The following is a 16886-nucleotide window of genomic DNA, read 5'->3' on the forward strand; positions in this document are numbered from 1 at the left end:
CTGCTCTAACCATTCAGAAATGCACTACCCCAGATGTACATGTGCAAACAGAAGTAAGAAAGATGGTCCAAAAGAGAAGGCTTCACAATTTTTACTAAGCAATTAGTTTAGCTATTAATAAACTGATACAGTTATAGCACTTTGTAATTCTTTTTGCATAGTTATTACAGAATGTTTTGAGAAGTGTCCTACTTCAGATGTATAACTAAATTTGATTGTTTGCAAATAAAACCATAACAGCATTTTGCCAGATATAAAATAACTAATCCCTGAGAATGGGAAGAGAGGCAAGAAAAGATGAAAACGAAGAGTCAAATGTGATAAAAAAACATTTAAGAAAAATACAGCCCTTAAACCACAAATTTCTAGATTATCTGGGAATTATACAAATAATATTGCAAGCCTACAGTACAAGGAGAATCAATGCTAAATTTTACGTCTGGTAGCAAATACTGTTTTATCAAGAATTCACGCAGTTTCCAGCTACACTACTAAACACTTTTAGTTACATGACTAATATTCAGCTGACCTCAGACACACTGTGCCAGCAATCCAAGAAGTTTGCTTCCAAAGGTAGAAACATTGATACAAAATATGCTACCACGACCATAGGCCTGAAGGAGGCACCTCTTCATCATCAGCTTTTTAAAACACCATACAAACATTCTAAGCAGTATCACAAAGTATCTTTTCCTTTTCTTGTTAAGTGAAAGCTATAACATCCCACTTACCTTAATGACAAATTTGTTGGATGCCATGACTGTTATGACTGTTCAATGTAAACTGGTCCTATAAAAATAGCAATTAAAAATGATCAGCACTAGGAAAAACTCATATCTCTATACCAGAAAAGAGGGGATATTATTCAACAGGGAATGTTTTTAAATCTATTACTCTTTTTCCCCATTATTGCTGCTCTTCGTACTATATTCTCTGCTTTAAGAAACCCAAGGAAAACTCTTCTTTACAGGAGAATTACTTCGCTGCTTGTCTCAGTTTCTTTAAAGAACTTTATTACCATTTGGACACTAAGCAACAAACATCTGAAATACAAAATTAGAACTATTTTTCAGACCAGTACCAAGGTAGAGACAAAATGACGTTAATTATCCTAAACAACCTTTCAGACAGCAGCACAGTAAACTCGCAATGTTCCTTTACTACTGTCTCAACCTCTGGCCCCCTGGTCTAACTTCTCTTCCAGAAAAATGCCTTCACATAAAATCCATTTGCATAGCTCAAAGAAAGAATAAGAGAGAGAAGAAACACACACACACAGTTGAAAAAAGGACTTGTTTTCAAGGGGGAAAAATAGCAAATCCCAAACCTTAATACATGAAATAATATCAGCACTTGTCAGAGTCTAAGAGAAGTTCACCCCCTCCTATCTTGTGGATACTCCACTCCAGTGTAGCTAGGGAGCCCATGACAGGCTGCATACGTCAATGCTCCTATAGGAACAACATCTCTCTCAAAAGCACGATGACATATTATATTTAACAGGAGTTCAGCAAGGGCAAACTGCAGAAAGCAAATTTCAGAATTGAGACACCTATTTGCTATGTGAAGTTCTGGTACTCAGGGGTTTCAGAATTTAAACCAGTGGAAGAACAGAGCACATTTTTATTTTATTTTGTTTGTTTGTTTGTTTGGGGTTTTGTTTTTGGATTAAAGAAGTTATGGCTTGTGGTTTACTATGCGTGTCTGTACATTCATTTAAAATTTTAAACTTTTCATTATATGCATAAAGCAATGTGACCTGAGCATTATTCTGGCTGCACAAATGTAAAGTGAATTTCAGGCATCCTCTTGCTTATCCCAAACAGGATTTTTTGAAAGTATTTAGCTGCACAGATCTTGACCCTGACTAGGGCCATTGCAAATAACTTAGGAAGTGTTAATTCATGTTGGAAGTTAAACCCACTCTCCTCCCTTGGGTACAAAAGGAAAGCTCTAGTTAATCACTAAGACTTTTTTTTCCTTAGAAGAACACTGTAACTCACTGAAATGACTACAGCCTTCAAGTAGACTTGCAAGTCACAGCTCTTGTCACCTGTCAAATTCATTTCAGTTTTTTAACTGCCTTTTTCCTACCTGACAACATTATGGTCACTACACTGAAAATACTGCAGAAGTTCACCACTCCCACATAAACGGGAGCTAAACATTCACTTGTCAGAAGGCAGCAAATTATGTGAAATCGGTGAAAGCCTTTCCAGCTAGCCCCACAATGCTGGGATTCAGAACAGACATGGGATAAGCCCAATGGTACCAAATTAATAGCTACAAACACCAGAGAATAAAAAATTAAGATATATTCTTTTTCACACAGGATAGGACCAAAGGTATCAGACAAGGGAAAGATGGGGATTGGACAGAAAACCAAGTGAACGAGAGTATATCTGTATTGGCAGAACGTAAGAACCAGTAAGACAGCTCAAGCTTCAAAATCAAGAAAAAAAAAAGCAAGTGTCTGTATCTGGCACCTGCAATAAACAAACTGCAACAGAAATTACACTGAGAACGGAGCTGACTTTTACATTCTAAAGTTTCCTAAAGGAGTAGTCTCTTAACATGCTAGAGGAATCTGATCTTTTTTTAAGAGATAGTACAGAAAAAGAGCAAGAATGCAGGAATATGTACCCACTTCCCACTGTCTAGTTCCAGTTACTGTAAAACACTGCGACAGAGCTGTCAAAACTTCAGGACGCAAGTCAGGTTGGTGATATCTTTCTCCGTCAGGCACTACACTTACATATTTAAAAATGCAGACACTATCCTTATTCAGCTTTAAAAAAGGCAAAACAATATGAAGACCAACTTAAGAACAACATAGCATAGCACAGATAATTTTGATCTTAAGATCCAACCACAGTAATTTTGAAATAGATAATCACTTCTCTGCAGTGCTTTCATTCCAAATATCCAAATGCTGAGACCTGACATCTCAGAACAATTACATTAAAAAGCTAAAGCTGCAAGGTTCAATTCCACATACTGGCTCAATGAAAACTTCCAGTTACTTCAATAATTTGTTTATACATCATGTCAATATCCAAGCAGTAAGAAACAGAAATAGTAAATGCATCATAAACAGTGAGAAATAACCCAGTTACAGTAACAACCGGTTTAAGAATGAGTTTGAACTGAGAGCCATTCCACAAGTAACTACTGAAAATAAACTTCAATATAGCTAATAAGACATTTTTACTATGTTCTGAAAAAGCTCAAAGTTAGAGGAATTGTATCTACTGCAACTCATCAGCTCCACAGTAATACTAAATAGCAAGTAATAAAGAGCACGGTGGATTTTCAAATGATGCTCACACAGACAGAACCTGGAATACCACGCCATGAAACGCAAGACTATCATCCTCCATTGCACAAAACAGCCCTAAAATCTTTACTATCTTATCAAGTAAATTCTGTCAATATTACCGAGAGCAAGTTTCAGAAACAGCATAGAGAACAGTGCTCTTGATCACTTACAATATCATATTTTTCAATTCAGTCAGGTAGTAAGATGTTACTTCACTTTGGAAGTAAATGTAGCAGAACTATTGTAAGAATCTTAGTAGGAGATAAAATCTAATAATTCTTGAAACAGCAGCTGCTAGAACTAGGACAGATCGGAGCTACAAGGAAATGGCATCCTCCAGAGCAAAAAACATAGGTTTTCTAATGAAACATTTCTCAATGTCTTCTAATGGTATACAACATTATACTCTTGGTGTTCAAGAACTCCAAGGAAGTTCTAGGAAGTTCCAAGGAAGGACTACCCCCCACACAGAAAAATGAAAAGCAGGTAATAAGATACATCACAGCCCTTTCCAAACAGCACAAAACCTGGACATTTATGGCTTATCAGCTTCTCTGTGAAAAAATAAAATAATAATAATAAAAAAAAATCTGGTGTCCAAGTTTGAAGCAGCATCTCTGATTTTTTTTTTTTTAATTTTAGTGGCAGGTGTGTATCTATAGCGTTGTTAACAATCCCTCCACCTTGTTCCCCCAACCAAAAAGAAAAGAAATAGAAAAACAGTAGGCAAAAAATACCAAAAACAGAAAAGTGATAATTGATATAGATAGTTTCTTATCCAAACCTCAAGAATCACAATCTTAAATTAGGAAATTTAGAACTACAATTTGCTGTGGAGCACGCCATCAACAAAGAGCTCCTACAACAGCAAAGATAATATTAGCAAACCTAACATTGACATGGAATTAACTATGCCTTGGGTTATGGCAACCCAAAGGTTAATAATGATAGAACACAAGGTACATTCCCTAATCTACCTAGGTGGTACATCATTTCTGAGCTGCATGTGGCACACATTTCACAATGGTGCTGTAGGTTTGTGAACTCAAGAACTATATCTTGACTGGTGTTTTATCATTAATCTTTACAGTAGCAATGATATGAAGAAGAGTTGAAACAAAATATGCCAGAGTATCATCTCCTCCCCAAATGTTCATGTCTTGCTTGAAAACAAATTAGAGATAAGTGCTTATCACCTAAATTATTCTGGCATCAGCCCCCTCTTTTACGTAAGAATTTGCCACCCATCAACAACGCTACTGTGACAAGGACCATGACAAGAAAGAAACCATTTCCAAAACTAATTTACAAAGCAATAGAAGAAACAAAACCAAAATACTAATATTCAGAAATCAGAGGAAAAAAAAAGAGTCAGCTCTACAAGAAAAGATGCCAATGCTCCTCAAAATACATTATTATTTTCCATGTTGCAAAACACGAGATCGAGATCTACTGCTATTTGGCAACAAAATCTGTTTAGTGGAATATCAGATTTTTCACAAACTAGTCCAAGCCTGAAAATGAAACTATCCATAAGGAAACTGTCGTGGTTCCGCTCGAGTGGGCAGCCGAGCTCCACCACAGCCGCTCTCTCACTCCCCCTCCTCAAAGAGGAATGGGGAGAAAATATGTGAAAAGGGCTCAAGGATTGAGATAAGGACGAGAAAATCACACAATAATTATTGTAACAGGCAAAACAGACTCGGCATAAGGAGATAGTAAGATTTATTGCCTACAACTAACAAGCGAGAGAAGTGAGAAAACAAAGGAAAAAAAAAAAAACAAAAGCACCTTCCCCCCCCATCCACCCTCTTCCACCTCCTCCCCCCGAGCGGCGCAGGGGAACGGGGAATGGGGGTTATGGTCAGTCTACAGCACTTCTTCTCTGCCGCTCCTTCTCGGTCACTCTCGTCCCCTGTGCTGTGGGGTCCCACCCACGGGATGCAGTCCTTGATGAACTGATCCGGCGTGGGCTTCCCACAGGCAGCAGCTCTTCCAGAACTGCTCCAGATATGGGTCCGTACCACGGGGTCCATCCCTCAGGAGAAAACTGCTCCAACCTGGCTCCCCTACGGGCAGCAGCTCCTGCCAGATCACCTGCTCCTGCGTGGGCTCCTCTCCACGGGCTACAGGTCCGGCCCGGAATCTGCTCCGGCAGGGGTCTTCCACAGGCGGCAGCCTCCGTCGGTGCAGGGCCACCTGCTCCACCGTGGTCTCCTCCACGGGCTGCAGCGTGGAACCCTGCTCCACCGTGGTACTCCATGGGCTGCAGGGGGACATCCTGCTTCACCATGGTCCTCACCACAGGCCGCAGGGGACTTCTGCTCCGGCGCCTGGAGCACCTCTCCCCCTCCTTCTACACTGACCTTGGTGCAAGGCTGTTCTCCCACTCCCTTGACTCTCCCGGCTGCTGTGGCGCAGCGTTTTTTCCCTGTCTTAAATATGCTCTCACAGAGGCGCAAAACAACATCGCTTATTGGCTCGGATCTGGAAAACAATGGGGCCCTTCCCAAACATGGGGCAGCTTCTAGATCTTTCTCACAGAAACCACCCCTATGGCTCCCTGCTACCAAAACCTTGCCACGTAAACCCACTACAGAAACACGAAGACAACCATAAGACAAAAAAGCTACTCTCAGAAATTATAGTCTTAAAAACAAAGCCAACAAGTTTTCATATACTGTTGGTAGTATTTTAATACCTAAATTTTTAATGGATGGCCTGAAAAGTTAAAAAAAAAAAAAAAAAAAAAAAAAGCCCTAGAATTAAACATATAGGTTCCTGGTAGCAAGAGTCAGGCATATTTCAAAAATGATGTAGCAGAATATCTTTCTTTCTGAAATTTGAGGTTAAGTGGAATGGTAGACACCCAGGAAAACTGAGGAAACAGGGCTTCCCAGAAAGCAAGCTAAAGTATTTTCAGTCAGCTGATGAACAGCATCTTACCTTAGCAAAGAAGGGACTGCCAATGCTGAAGCAATCTGGAATTCAGTAGAGATAAGGAACTGAAAATTCCTGCCACACATGCCCATTTGAAAATACAGCAGCTTCTAACACAACAGCTGCAAACTGTTCACACTGACCATCTTTGGGTGCCTTTACCACGTGTGGGGAGAAGCAGGTACCTGAAAAAGACAAAAACACTAATTGAGGACCTCTCTAAGAGTAGTCAATAATAACTGCTTTTTATGAAAGAATCAAAATTAACCTTCATGATATATATATATATATATATATATATTCATTCTGAACTCTCCAGAGCTTGGATATCAGACAGTGAGCGCTGTCCAGTGCATACTCAATGCTCTTTTAGTCAGTTTCTGAGCTCCGGGAGCTGAGCAGTGAACTCCTCAAGTCACTGAGTGGTGACACTAAGCAATACACATATTTAGTAAAGCATTTCTACACGTGGAGGAACACAGCAGCATCTTTAGGTTTTGTTGTCTCAGGAATTTCAGGCCCACCACAGCCTTTTTTCCACTTAAGTATTGGAAAATGCTCTTCAAAAAGTTTATTTTAGCTCATTGTTACCTAAACATTTTCCTTCACAAATAGCCAGTGCACTTTCAAAGCACAACAATACATTGCAATAATGTTACACTTTCACTAAACAAGTGTTGTGATTTAAGGGAAATGAAAGAAACGTGAGTGTCCAATTACAGGCAGGTGTTGGTTGTTACCCTTTTGCATAGCTGAGTGAAGTACCAGCTACTCGATTTTATTTATTTATTTTTGATGAAGCGTTACACTCCTTTCTGTGTAGAGATTAAAACTTAAATTTGTCTCGATTTAAAAACGATTTTCAAAAACCTGCCTTTTGGCTGCAATTATAAGCTCCACAGTTCTGCACAAGCAAAATAATCGTAATAAAAAGACAAGCGTGATAGAAGACAGCGACATGACAGAGCGAAAGCCACAGCAGGCGTGCAGGGCAAGCAGAGCAGCGTGAGCACAGGAGAGCGCAGAAGAAGACACCAGGCGCGGTGTTTGGAGAAGCAGCCAGGAAACTGAGGCAAGGAAGATGTCGTGGACGTGTTTTGGTGAGGACACCAGCGTCTACCTGCACGAGGGCTCAGCCAGGTGAGCGCAGCAGTGATGCAGAGCGGCTGCAGCCGGAGCGGGGCAAAGCTGAGGTGTTTTTTTTTAAAAGCCGGGGCGATGCTTCACGGGGCGGCGCCTGAGGGACGCGCGGGGGCAGCCGGCCGCCGCTCCTCCTCAAACCACCGCCCGGCACCTTGATTTTTGGAGAAAAACTAAGAAAAAGGGGTAACCGGCAGAACAACGGTGCCGAGCCGTGCGGGCGCCCCGCCGCCAGCCCCTAACGGTTTTAACGGCTCCTCTGCCCCCAAGCAAGATGGCCGCCGCCCGCGAGCTTCTTCTCCCCTATCCAAAATGGCCGCCGGGTGTAGCCACCGCCCGCCCAGCGTTGCCCGAACGTAAAATGGCGCCCGGGGGGGGCAGCGGCCGGATGGGGCTCGGGGGAAGGCTAGTCACGTGGTGAGGGGCTGGCCAATGGCAGGCGAGGAGGAGGACGCCGTTGCCGGCCGGTGGGGGCACGGACGCGCGGCCCCGGGAGACTGAGGTGCTGGGAGGGGGCTGAGGGGAGTGGGGGCGGGCTGCGCTCCGCTCCGCTCTTATTTTTATTAATTTGGGGGGATAGCGCGTTTTAAAACTGCTTTGAGGTTGGCTTCCTCTTCAAATGTTCGCTGTTTGGAGCGGTAGCGTGTGTAATTAGGTCAATGTGACAAATTGACAAAGCTTTATTAAGCTTTAGCGTGCTGAAACTGGAAGCAGAAATACCAGTTAACGTTTCAAGATGTCTGAGTGAGGTGGTTTTTAAAGCTTTTTTCTTTCTTTTTTTTTTTTTTTTTTTCCCTGAAGGTCACAAAATAAGGCTTTCTTGTGTCGTTTTGTTTTAGTCGTGTGCTGCGCTGTAATTAAAGTTATGAGCATTTAGGCTTATCTGTTCTGTGCTGTTAGAAGAGACAGGGTTTGTGGAATATCTTTAAAATAAACTGTCTTTACCCAGGTAGATGCCACTTTACAATGGGCCTTAAAACCTTCTGGAAGAGCTACAAAGTCCTGATTGTTATGGGAACTGGCCTTGGGCTGGTGCACTGGGGGTGGTTTCACATCAAGTCCAGCCCCATCTTCCAAGTGAAGACAGAGGACTTTGTGCCAGAACCTGCGATTGTGGCATATGTGATGCAGAAAGATAACAAAAATAAAGAAAAATAGCTGTAGTGCTATCTGTTGTAGGTAAGTTTCCTAGTTAGTTATCTGTGTTGAGGCAGGAGATGAGTCAAATGAGTTTTCTAACAGATCCGGTCGTCCAGAGTTTTTTTTATTCTTTTGCAGCTGAGTTAACCTGGTAGTTACATGCACCCCAAAATTGCATCCTGTGTCTTCGCAAACTGCTGTTAAATCCTGTGTAATAAGATGAATTGAGTTATGCTAGTACGGGACTTAAATTTATTTGAGAAACCAGCCCCATCACGTTTCAAGGCAATAGTCAAATTCCTGTGACTGACGTGATCTATAACAGCATCTTTTCAGGTTCAAAGCTGCTCAGAAATAATTGTGACTTTACATAGAGTAATATATCATGTTGTTAATAGCAATGCTGATTATAATACAAAAGAATGGTTAAGTATGAGAGAAGTCTAAATACTTTAGAGATTATGTATAGATGTAAACAAATACATATTTAATTTCTGAAGTGTTTAAGAGCTAAAAAAAAAAGTACGCAAGATGTCTTTCAGAGGCTTCTTAAAACTTGGCTCAACATTAAGAGCTTTTGTTTCTGAAGTAGTTGCTTGGGAAGCAATGCTGAGTATTTCAGTTCTTTTGTTCTTGTGTAAAAACAGTTTAACATCGCTACGATGCTAATACAGTACAATGTGATACGCTGTGATACTTTCATACACTCCAGTACAGTTTATAGTAGCCTGCTATTTATTGACCTATAAGTAAAACAGTATCAATCTGGAGGTCAGAATTGAAGATAATAACAAAAATGTAGTTTGTGTACTGCATGCTCATGTGTAATAATGTGTATTCTCAAATAGCATTATAGATTGGTATTTGTCCTTACATGATGTTGCGTGGAAAAAAGTAGAAGTTCAAGCTATGTGATATTGTCAGAAGATTATGCTAATGCCTTTCTGTTTTTTGTTGTAGATATAAATAGCTTTGAAGATTTTTTCACCTGTGAGTGTTGCCAGAAGAAGAGATGAGGAAAGCTAGCTGGAGTAGAAAGAATCTTCTACTTGTGGCAGGACTGGCATTTATAGGTGTCCATTTTGGAACCATGCTTGTAAACTTTGTTGCAAAAAAATCTGTTCGATCACATTCGGAAACTAAAAAAGATGATCGTTTAGAATGAAATAGCTTATTGTTGTCATTATATATAAATTTCACAACTTGAGCCTCGTTTTAAGAGATGGATCCTGAACAGATAATCAAATGTATTTATCATACTGTTTCACATTGGAAATAGTAATCCTTGGCTACAAAGAATAAAATGTAGTAATTTGAATTTAATGTACTGTGAATTAAATTTTGAGTTTAAAGTGCTGTGAATTCTAGATCCAAGTAAAAACAAAAATGTTAATTTGAAAATGTCTCGTCTTGAAGCTAAAAAGCCTTCATTATTTATTAGTGACCCTTTAACTAAAGATGCAGTTAGCCAGTCACTGTCTCTGTTAAATAGGATATTAAAATCTTGCTATGGTCCTGCTGGTAGACTTAAGCAACTCCACAACGGTGTGGGAGGCTATGTATGTATAACTTCACAATCTTCAGCCATACTTGGCCGTCTTTCTGTCAGTCATCCTGTGTTAAAGGTTTTAACAGCCTCTGTACAGAACCACGTAGCCCGCTTCAGTGACTGTGGCTTATTTACTGCTATTCTTTGCTGTAGCTTGATTGAAAACTTTAAAAGCCTACCTGTTCCATCTTGCACTGTAATTAAAATAAGCAAAGATCTTTTGAGTTTGTGTACTGACTACCTCAAATCTGAGGCCTGTGGTTGCCGAGTATCTGTGGATTTTAGCAATCTCAAGACTCTTCTTTGTTTGGTACGCAGCGTATTAACAAGCAAACCCGCTTGCATGCTTAATGCAACAGAAGTTGATCATCTCACCATGCTAATAGTAAAGGCTTTCATGTTTACTATTCCGTGTCATGTTGAAACTAAGGCTGTTTTAGGAAAGTGTGTAACAGTACCTGTGAAAGGTAGAAGAGTTCTGGATTCTACAGTTCTTCCTGGACTACTGATAGAAACACCAGAAATTCAATTTGCAAAACTACTTTCTGTCAAAAGAATTTCTTCTGACGCTATCAAGATAGCGCTTTTCTGTGTGTCCATGTCAGGAGACCTCTTCAACCCTGAAGAAGGAATGATAACAGTCCATCATGGAATTTCTCTAGAAATGTCAGAGCTGAATCAGTTGCTTAATGTAGGAAAGCAGCTGGTTAATGATGAGGTGGGCCTTGTAGTGTGCCAGAAAGTTATCCACCCATCGTTGAAACAGTATCTGAAAGAGAACCAGGTCATGGTTGTGGACAGAGCTGGGCTATCTGTGATGGAACCCCTGAGTCAAATGACAGGTAACGAGCAAGTTTTCTGCCCTAAGTTGCTACCTTCAATGTTAGTCTTGTAATGAAAACCTACCTAGGTGGAAACCTACTGTCGTTGCGTAGCAGCAGAGCAAGTGTTTCAAACCAGAAGGTGCTCCTTCCTTGTCTGAAAGCAATTTTAAGTGACTGGCTAGCTGTAATGATGACATCCTACCCAGATGATCACTGGTTGCTCCTTGAGGAGTATCCAATTCTAGCAACCATTTGCAAATGTAGATTATTTTCAAACTCCTTTCTAATGAGAGTAATAAGGTTACCTATTACCTTAAAGTAAAAGTAAATCTTGCACTGTGAAAATGTGCTGGTTTCTGCTTGCAATTTCCTCTGTGGTCACAAATGTTAGATATTGAAGAATGTAATTTAAAAAGCCAAGAGGGGCAAAAAATGTTCATGCTTTATGAAACGCAACAGGCATCTGTTCTGAGGACGTTAATACGTGCTGTTCTCTACTTTTCTTAATTGGGCAGGTTCCAAGCCTATAGCTTCCATACATTCGTTTTCTCCCAGTTGTTATGGAAGTCTGAAGGATGTGTGCACTAAGAGTTTTGGCTCAAAACATTTTGTCCATCTAATTCCTAATGACACAGTTGTCTGCAGCTTGGTACTCTGTAACAGAAATGAAACGACGTGGGATGAACTGAAGGTGGGCACGTTTTCTTGAAATATTTCTTGAAAAAATCATGCTTTTAGTGGAAAACAGAAAGAGTAAAGGAAAACCTAAATACAGTGAGTTTAAAAAATATTTGGTTCCCAAATGAAACTTAGTTAGATTTAAGGAAATAGCTCCAAAAAAGTGATTTAGAAATTGTACTGTTTCCAGACTTTCAAAATCTTTGGAGTGCTTGTGTTCCTTTAACACCTCTATTTTAATGCTGGAAGTTCTTCAGAGAGAAATTTTTCACCTGTTCTTAAAGCCAGTACTAGGTAAATGTTTTCATTCTCATCCTTGGTTAATAGGAGCACAAAGTAAAAGTTGCCCATCAAAAGGTCACCAGCAATGCCTGCAAGGCTAGTCAGGCGTAGTTCTTCATTGAGTAGTTGGTGTTGATATTGGTTGACTTTGTAAATCAGCTTTGCAAAAAGGAATAAAATACAGCATTTTTTCTGTTCTTCCATATGGAGCGTAGACAAATAAAGACTATTCTTCAGTTATTAAACATGGTTTTGGAAGTGACGTGGCAAGTTTATATTCACACCATTCAAATTTATGAAGTCTCTCCCAGGAATTACTAAAAACCTTTATTCCAGTAGGTGGTTTTTTTTTTTTTTTTTCTTTTGTTTGTTTTAAGTGTGTGTGGGAAATCTTATTTATTATGGTATGTGTAACAAAAAATTCATATGGTTTTCAGCGTGCATGTGAAACTGCAGAGCATGTGTTACAGTTAACAATTAAGGAACCCTTGGCTTTGTTAGGAGGTGGCTGTACAGAAAGTCATTTGGCTTCATATATAAGATACAAGGTATGTTTGAGGTTTTTTTTTTTTTTAAAGCTGGTTAATATACGTAGGAAGCAAAACTTTTAGTAGAATTATCGTTACAGTTTGCATTTGTCATTTGTAGGTTAATGTTGCACTTCTGTATAACCTCAAAACAAAGGTGTTTTTGAAGCACTCTGCTAGGGGCATCTTTTTCAGAATTTAATACTGTATTTGTATCTGCTAGTGTTTCTTTAGGTATCTATAATAGTGTTTAAGTGTTAAAATAAAAATTGAGGGTTTTTTATTGAATGATAATCTGCAGAACTCAGCTTTGACATGTCTAGAATTTTTTTCTATCAGAAAAATCTAACAATTTTTCTGTTAAGGCTGAACCATCTTTAAAAATAACAGCACTTCAAATGTTTGACTAAAGCTATTTCTGTAAAACTGTTCTAATTTTTTCTTGCTTTTGTTTTTTTTTTAGACTTGTAGTCTGTCCACTAGCAGCTTTAAAGATGCAGATTATTCTCAGACACAATACCAGTTGATTGCTGATGCTTTTTGCTCCTCCCTGGAGTCTGTAGCTTGCTCTCTGAGTCATGATGATGAAATTCTCACAGACACGGTTTATGGACACTGTTGGCTTGTCCCGTCAGGTTTTCCCTCTGTCTCTAATTGGTCAGATTTACTCTCAAAATGTGGCTGCGGAATTAACAGTAATACTCAGAATCTCAACTGGAGGCTTTTGCGACCCCATTTTGGCTCTCCAACTCCACAGAGCTGCCCAGAAGAGCCTTCAGTAAAGGCGGCTGACTTGCTGACACTGGACTGTTTTGCTGCAAAGTACAGTGGCCTACAAGTAGCTGTGGAGACAGCCAATCTGATTTTGGATCTCAAATGCATAATTGAAGATCAAAATTAGCTCTGTGACATGAATTGTGTTGCACAGTGAGATACTTAATCACAGAATCACAGAATGGTTTGGGTTGGAAGGGAACTTTAAAGTCCATCTAATTCCAGCCCACTGCCATGGGCGGGGACACCTCCCCCTAGAGCAGGTTGCCCAAAGCCCCATCCAACCTGGCCTTGAACACCTCCAGGGATGGGGCACCCACAACTTTCTCAGCTACCTGTTGCAGTGCCTCTCCACCTTCATAGTAAAGGCCGCCTTAATGTCTAATCTAAATCTACCTTTTTTTAGTTTAAAGCCATTCGCCCTTGTCCTATCACTACACTCCCTGACAAAGAGTCCCTCTCCCGCTTTCCTGGAGGCCCCTCTTGGGTATTGGGAAGTCACTATAAGGGTCTACAAAGTAATTATAATTGAAAGCAGAGTAATATACAACATGTTAAGGTACTTAGAAGTGGTTAGAGTATGGACAATGGACAGAAATTAAGTCTGTCAGCTATTAAGTACTCTCCTGATTGTTAAGCTACTGACATACAGCATTTTCAAATGTTTAACACGGTAGAAATTGTGAAACGATAAGCCAAATATTCAGCGAGTCACAGCAACATGACTTGCAAGTATTCAAATTGGTATATTCAAAAGAGCGAAATACACTTCAAAAATTGTGTTTCTCGTGTCCTTCTAGGAGATTTGAATGTTCTGCTTCAGTAAATAAAATGCTGAATTGAAGGAGGCTGGCTGATGTTCCCCCTGTATTATGCAACGTGTTGGATGTTTCTGTAAACTCTATGGCCTCTTCAAAGGAATGGGGAAAATGGATTTACTTGCTGAGGAAAACATGTTATGGATTAGAATTTATGTAGTCTCAGCAAAAGCTTTATATAGATTTTTGTACTGCAGCAAGACATTATCACTAGAATTTTTAATATTCTAAATAAAAAGAGAAGGTTTTCCTTAGCAAATACCTTGAGCAACTTACTGTCAAATTCTGCTCTGAAGTTCTGTTACCTTTTCCTGTACTTTGTTTCTAAATTGCTGGAAGATTTTCAATTCATATATAATTTATTTAGCGAGTTAAAAATCAACCTGAAGACCTTAAGGTAGCAGGTAATGGAAAATTTAAAAAGAAATGGCAGACTAACTGACTTGGGGGTGGGGGAAGCTTTTTTTTTGTACAGTGGACCATGATTGCCTTCTCTGGAATACAGGAAAGCTTATAAATGTTTCTATTATATAAGTAAAGATGCAAGAATGTCCCAGTTACCATTTACTTAACTCTTTGCATATAGTTTTTTTTTTTTAATGAACTAAGGCTTTAAGCTGCACAGACGTGTTTTGATCTTTAAATAAGGCTTAGACTGTATGATTGAAACTTTCCCATTTTCAGCATGCATGCAAGATCAAAAGAGGTGTTATAGTTTCTTAAATTCATTTTTTTTGTCCCTTTCTCCTCCCTCATTTTCCATCGCAAGGGGCAAATTATACATGACATGCTTTTCCTGAAAACAGTTACATAGTCTACTTATGTTTCCTCATCTTCTAAGTTTTTAATGTATATACTGAGTATAAACAGTGAAATTGTCTTGTGTAAGTCAGTTTTGAAAGGTGTAATTAAATACAGATCTTTCCAGACCTCTTGTACAAAGTCCTTTTTATTTCTAGAAACATGAATCACTTTATCACTGGGAAAAAAATATTATTTAAATTTATGTATCTTTTTATGTCCTGAAAGGATTGTTTCAGTGCTATAAGACATTTATAAGGCACCTGGAAATGTGTGGAAGAATGTTACAAGGGATATCCATATCTCAATTCTCTAATATGCTATGAAAAATACAGAAAAATCACAAATAATGAAAGTAAATGATGATCTATGCCTGAAAGCACAGAAGAATCTTGTTGCTTTATCCAGTTGAGTGTCTATCTCAGTATTGAATTAGAGTATTTTACTTTAATAGCAGCTTGTTATGCTCTGCAAAATGCTGACTGCAGCTGAGAAGTGAAAATTAAAACATTTAAGTAGAAGTAGTTCCTGGTATCCTTTTGTCTTGGTATCTGAAGATAAGTTCAGAGCCTCTATCAGACAGTTGTTAGCTATGATTCTATGCTGCATCAATTTAAAAAGCACACTAGAAAATTGTGAAAGCACTAGGAAAACTTAAAATGTGGTACGTCATTGGCTAAAATACTTTAATAAAAGCATAAGAAAGTGTAAACTTCATAGTGAAAATCTTAAGTTAAATTTGATTTTTGATGACTAGATAAAAATTCATTTATACCTGAACCAAAGATTGTTTTATATATTAATATAGTCTTAATAAAAATTATTTTTTCTCCCAATGTGACAAACAAATAAGTACCTGGCGCTGTTTTTTATGGGCATTGCATGCTCAATTCTCAGTTGTGCTAGATTTTTCCTGTACCTTCAGAAGGTTGGTTAGCCTACTTTTAACAGGTAATATACAAGGAATACAACTTCAGATATTGTTTAAAATTTAAGTAAATTGAACTTTGATTCTCAAACCAAGAGCAGCATAAAATTAACTTTGCTGAACTCCAATGTTTCTTGATGAAACATAGATGCAAAAATGGCATTTCCTAACTCTCCCACCATGTTTTGGGGTTGACAAAATGAAATATCACCAGTTTAATGTCTTTTGAGAAGACACTACAGTTTTATTCCTGCTCTCCTTGGAATTTACAGTTTGTTCAGTGGGAGAAATTAGCATTTACACAGGTATTATTAAAAGGCTAGTGTTTTCTGATGGTGACCTCATTTATTTTTTCTGTTGACTTCTGCAGAGTGCTCTGAGGTTTTTAATTTTAATAATTCTGCTGATAATGCGCAAGGAGGTACATTCATCTTCAGCCTTCTCAGCTGTGCTACTGCTCATGGCCTAGCACGAGCTAAAAGTGCTGATGATATAACCACTCAGGTCAGCATGTTTAAGATACCAATTTAATGTAGTTGCTTCTCAATTCGGTATTTCAGTTTGTTTGGTATTGAAAACTTCAAAGTGAATAAGATCTGAAATGCTGAGTAATTTAAGGATCTTTAGTATTTCTATTACTGCATCCTATTTCAAGTAGATACCATTAAACGTTGACATTTTGACTTTGGTTAAGAATATGGAAAGCCTGTACTTCACTGATTCTGCTACTATTTGCAAATTTTTAGACTAGTTACTGGTCCTTATCTCAATTTTTTTCCTGTTGATTTTCCTATCTGTAAAATGGAATCAGAGATGATGCTTTTTAAGGCATGGAGACTTGTGGGTGAAGAGTTTTAAGTAAAAATGTAAGGAACTATTTGGTTTTTTGTTCCCCTTAATCAGGTTTTTTAAAGCAAACTTAGATCCTTACTAAAAGAATATAGGCTCTACATTTGTTTTAGACTAGATCTTCATGTGATGCTAAGTCGTGTAGATCCTTGAAGATGGGATAAAAACAAATTTATGAGTTCAGAAAACTTAACCTTACTCTACCAATAGCACAACATGGATATTTCAGAAGTGTTTAGGCATTTCTAGGCTAATTAACCATTACTGCTTTTTATCTTTACCTATAAAGGAAGAGTATCTATTGTTGCCCAACTTTG

The 16886-nt window shown here is 38.8% G+C and overlaps 2 protein-coding genes across 10 annotated transcripts in view; one reads left to right on the forward strand and one right to left on the reverse strand.

Moving 5' to 3' along the window:
- SLX4IP (SLX4 interacting protein) overlaps positions 1 to 7426 on the reverse strand; it is a 78166-nt gene extending 70740 nt beyond the window's left edge. For all 3 annotated transcript variants that reach the window (XM_032184605.1, XM_032184604.1, XM_032184603.1), the window contains exons 1-3: positions 7380 to 7426; positions 6266 to 6444; positions 732 to 789 (exon numbers count right to left, since the gene is read on the reverse strand). In XM_032184605.1, coding sequence (XP_032040496.1) covers positions 732 to 758 — 27 coding nt within the window. In that variant the 5' untranslated portion in view covers positions 759 to 789; positions 6266 to 6444; positions 7380 to 7426. The remainder of the gene's footprint in view (positions 1 to 731; positions 790 to 6265; positions 6445 to 7379) is intronic.
- Positions 7064 to 14920, forward strand: MKKS (McKusick-Kaufman syndrome). Of its 7 annotated transcripts, none has more exons than XM_032184597.1 (6): positions 7064 to 7399; positions 8349 to 8578; positions 9500 to 10930; positions 11428 to 11603; positions 12310 to 12420; positions 12863 to 14920. In XM_032184597.1, exons 3-6 carry the CDS (start codon positions 9940 to 9942, stop codon positions 13298 to 13300), a joined length of 1716 nt encoding a protein of 571 aa, XP_032040488.1. In that variant the 5' UTR covers positions 7064 to 7399; positions 8349 to 8578; positions 9500 to 9939; the 3' UTR covers positions 13301 to 14920. The 7 variants fall into 7 exon arrangements, with proteins under 7 accessions (XP_032040488.1, XP_032040490.1, XP_032040486.1 ...); XM_032184599.1 differs by having other exon boundaries at positions 8353 to 8578; XM_032184595.1 differs by lacking the exon at positions 7064 to 7399 and adding an exon at positions 7842 to 7901.
- Positions 14921 to 16886: the final 1966 nt, after the last annotated feature.

The sequence above is a fragment of the Aythya fuligula genome, chromosome 3 (assembly GCF_009819795.1).
Source record: "Aythya fuligula isolate bAytFul2 chromosome 3, bAytFul2.pri, whole genome shotgun sequence".
NCBI classification, from domain to species: Eukaryota; Metazoa; Chordata; class Aves; order Anseriformes; family Anatidae; genus Aythya; species Aythya fuligula.

Bases quoted from the DNA above. Each gene is read 5' to 3' on its own strand.
- MKKS (XM_032184597.1), top strand. From the start codon at position 9,940: ATGTCTCGTCTTGAAGCTAAAAAGCCTTCATTATTTATTAGTGACCCT. The intron at 10,931-11,427 runs GTAACGAGCAAG...TTAATTGGGCAG, and splicing joins ACCCCTGAGTCAAATGACAG to GTTCCAAGCCTATAGCTTCC. The intron at 12,421-12,862 runs GTATGTTTGAGG...TTTTTTTTTTAG, and splicing joins CTTCATATATAAGATACAAG to ACTTGTAGTCTGTCCACTAG.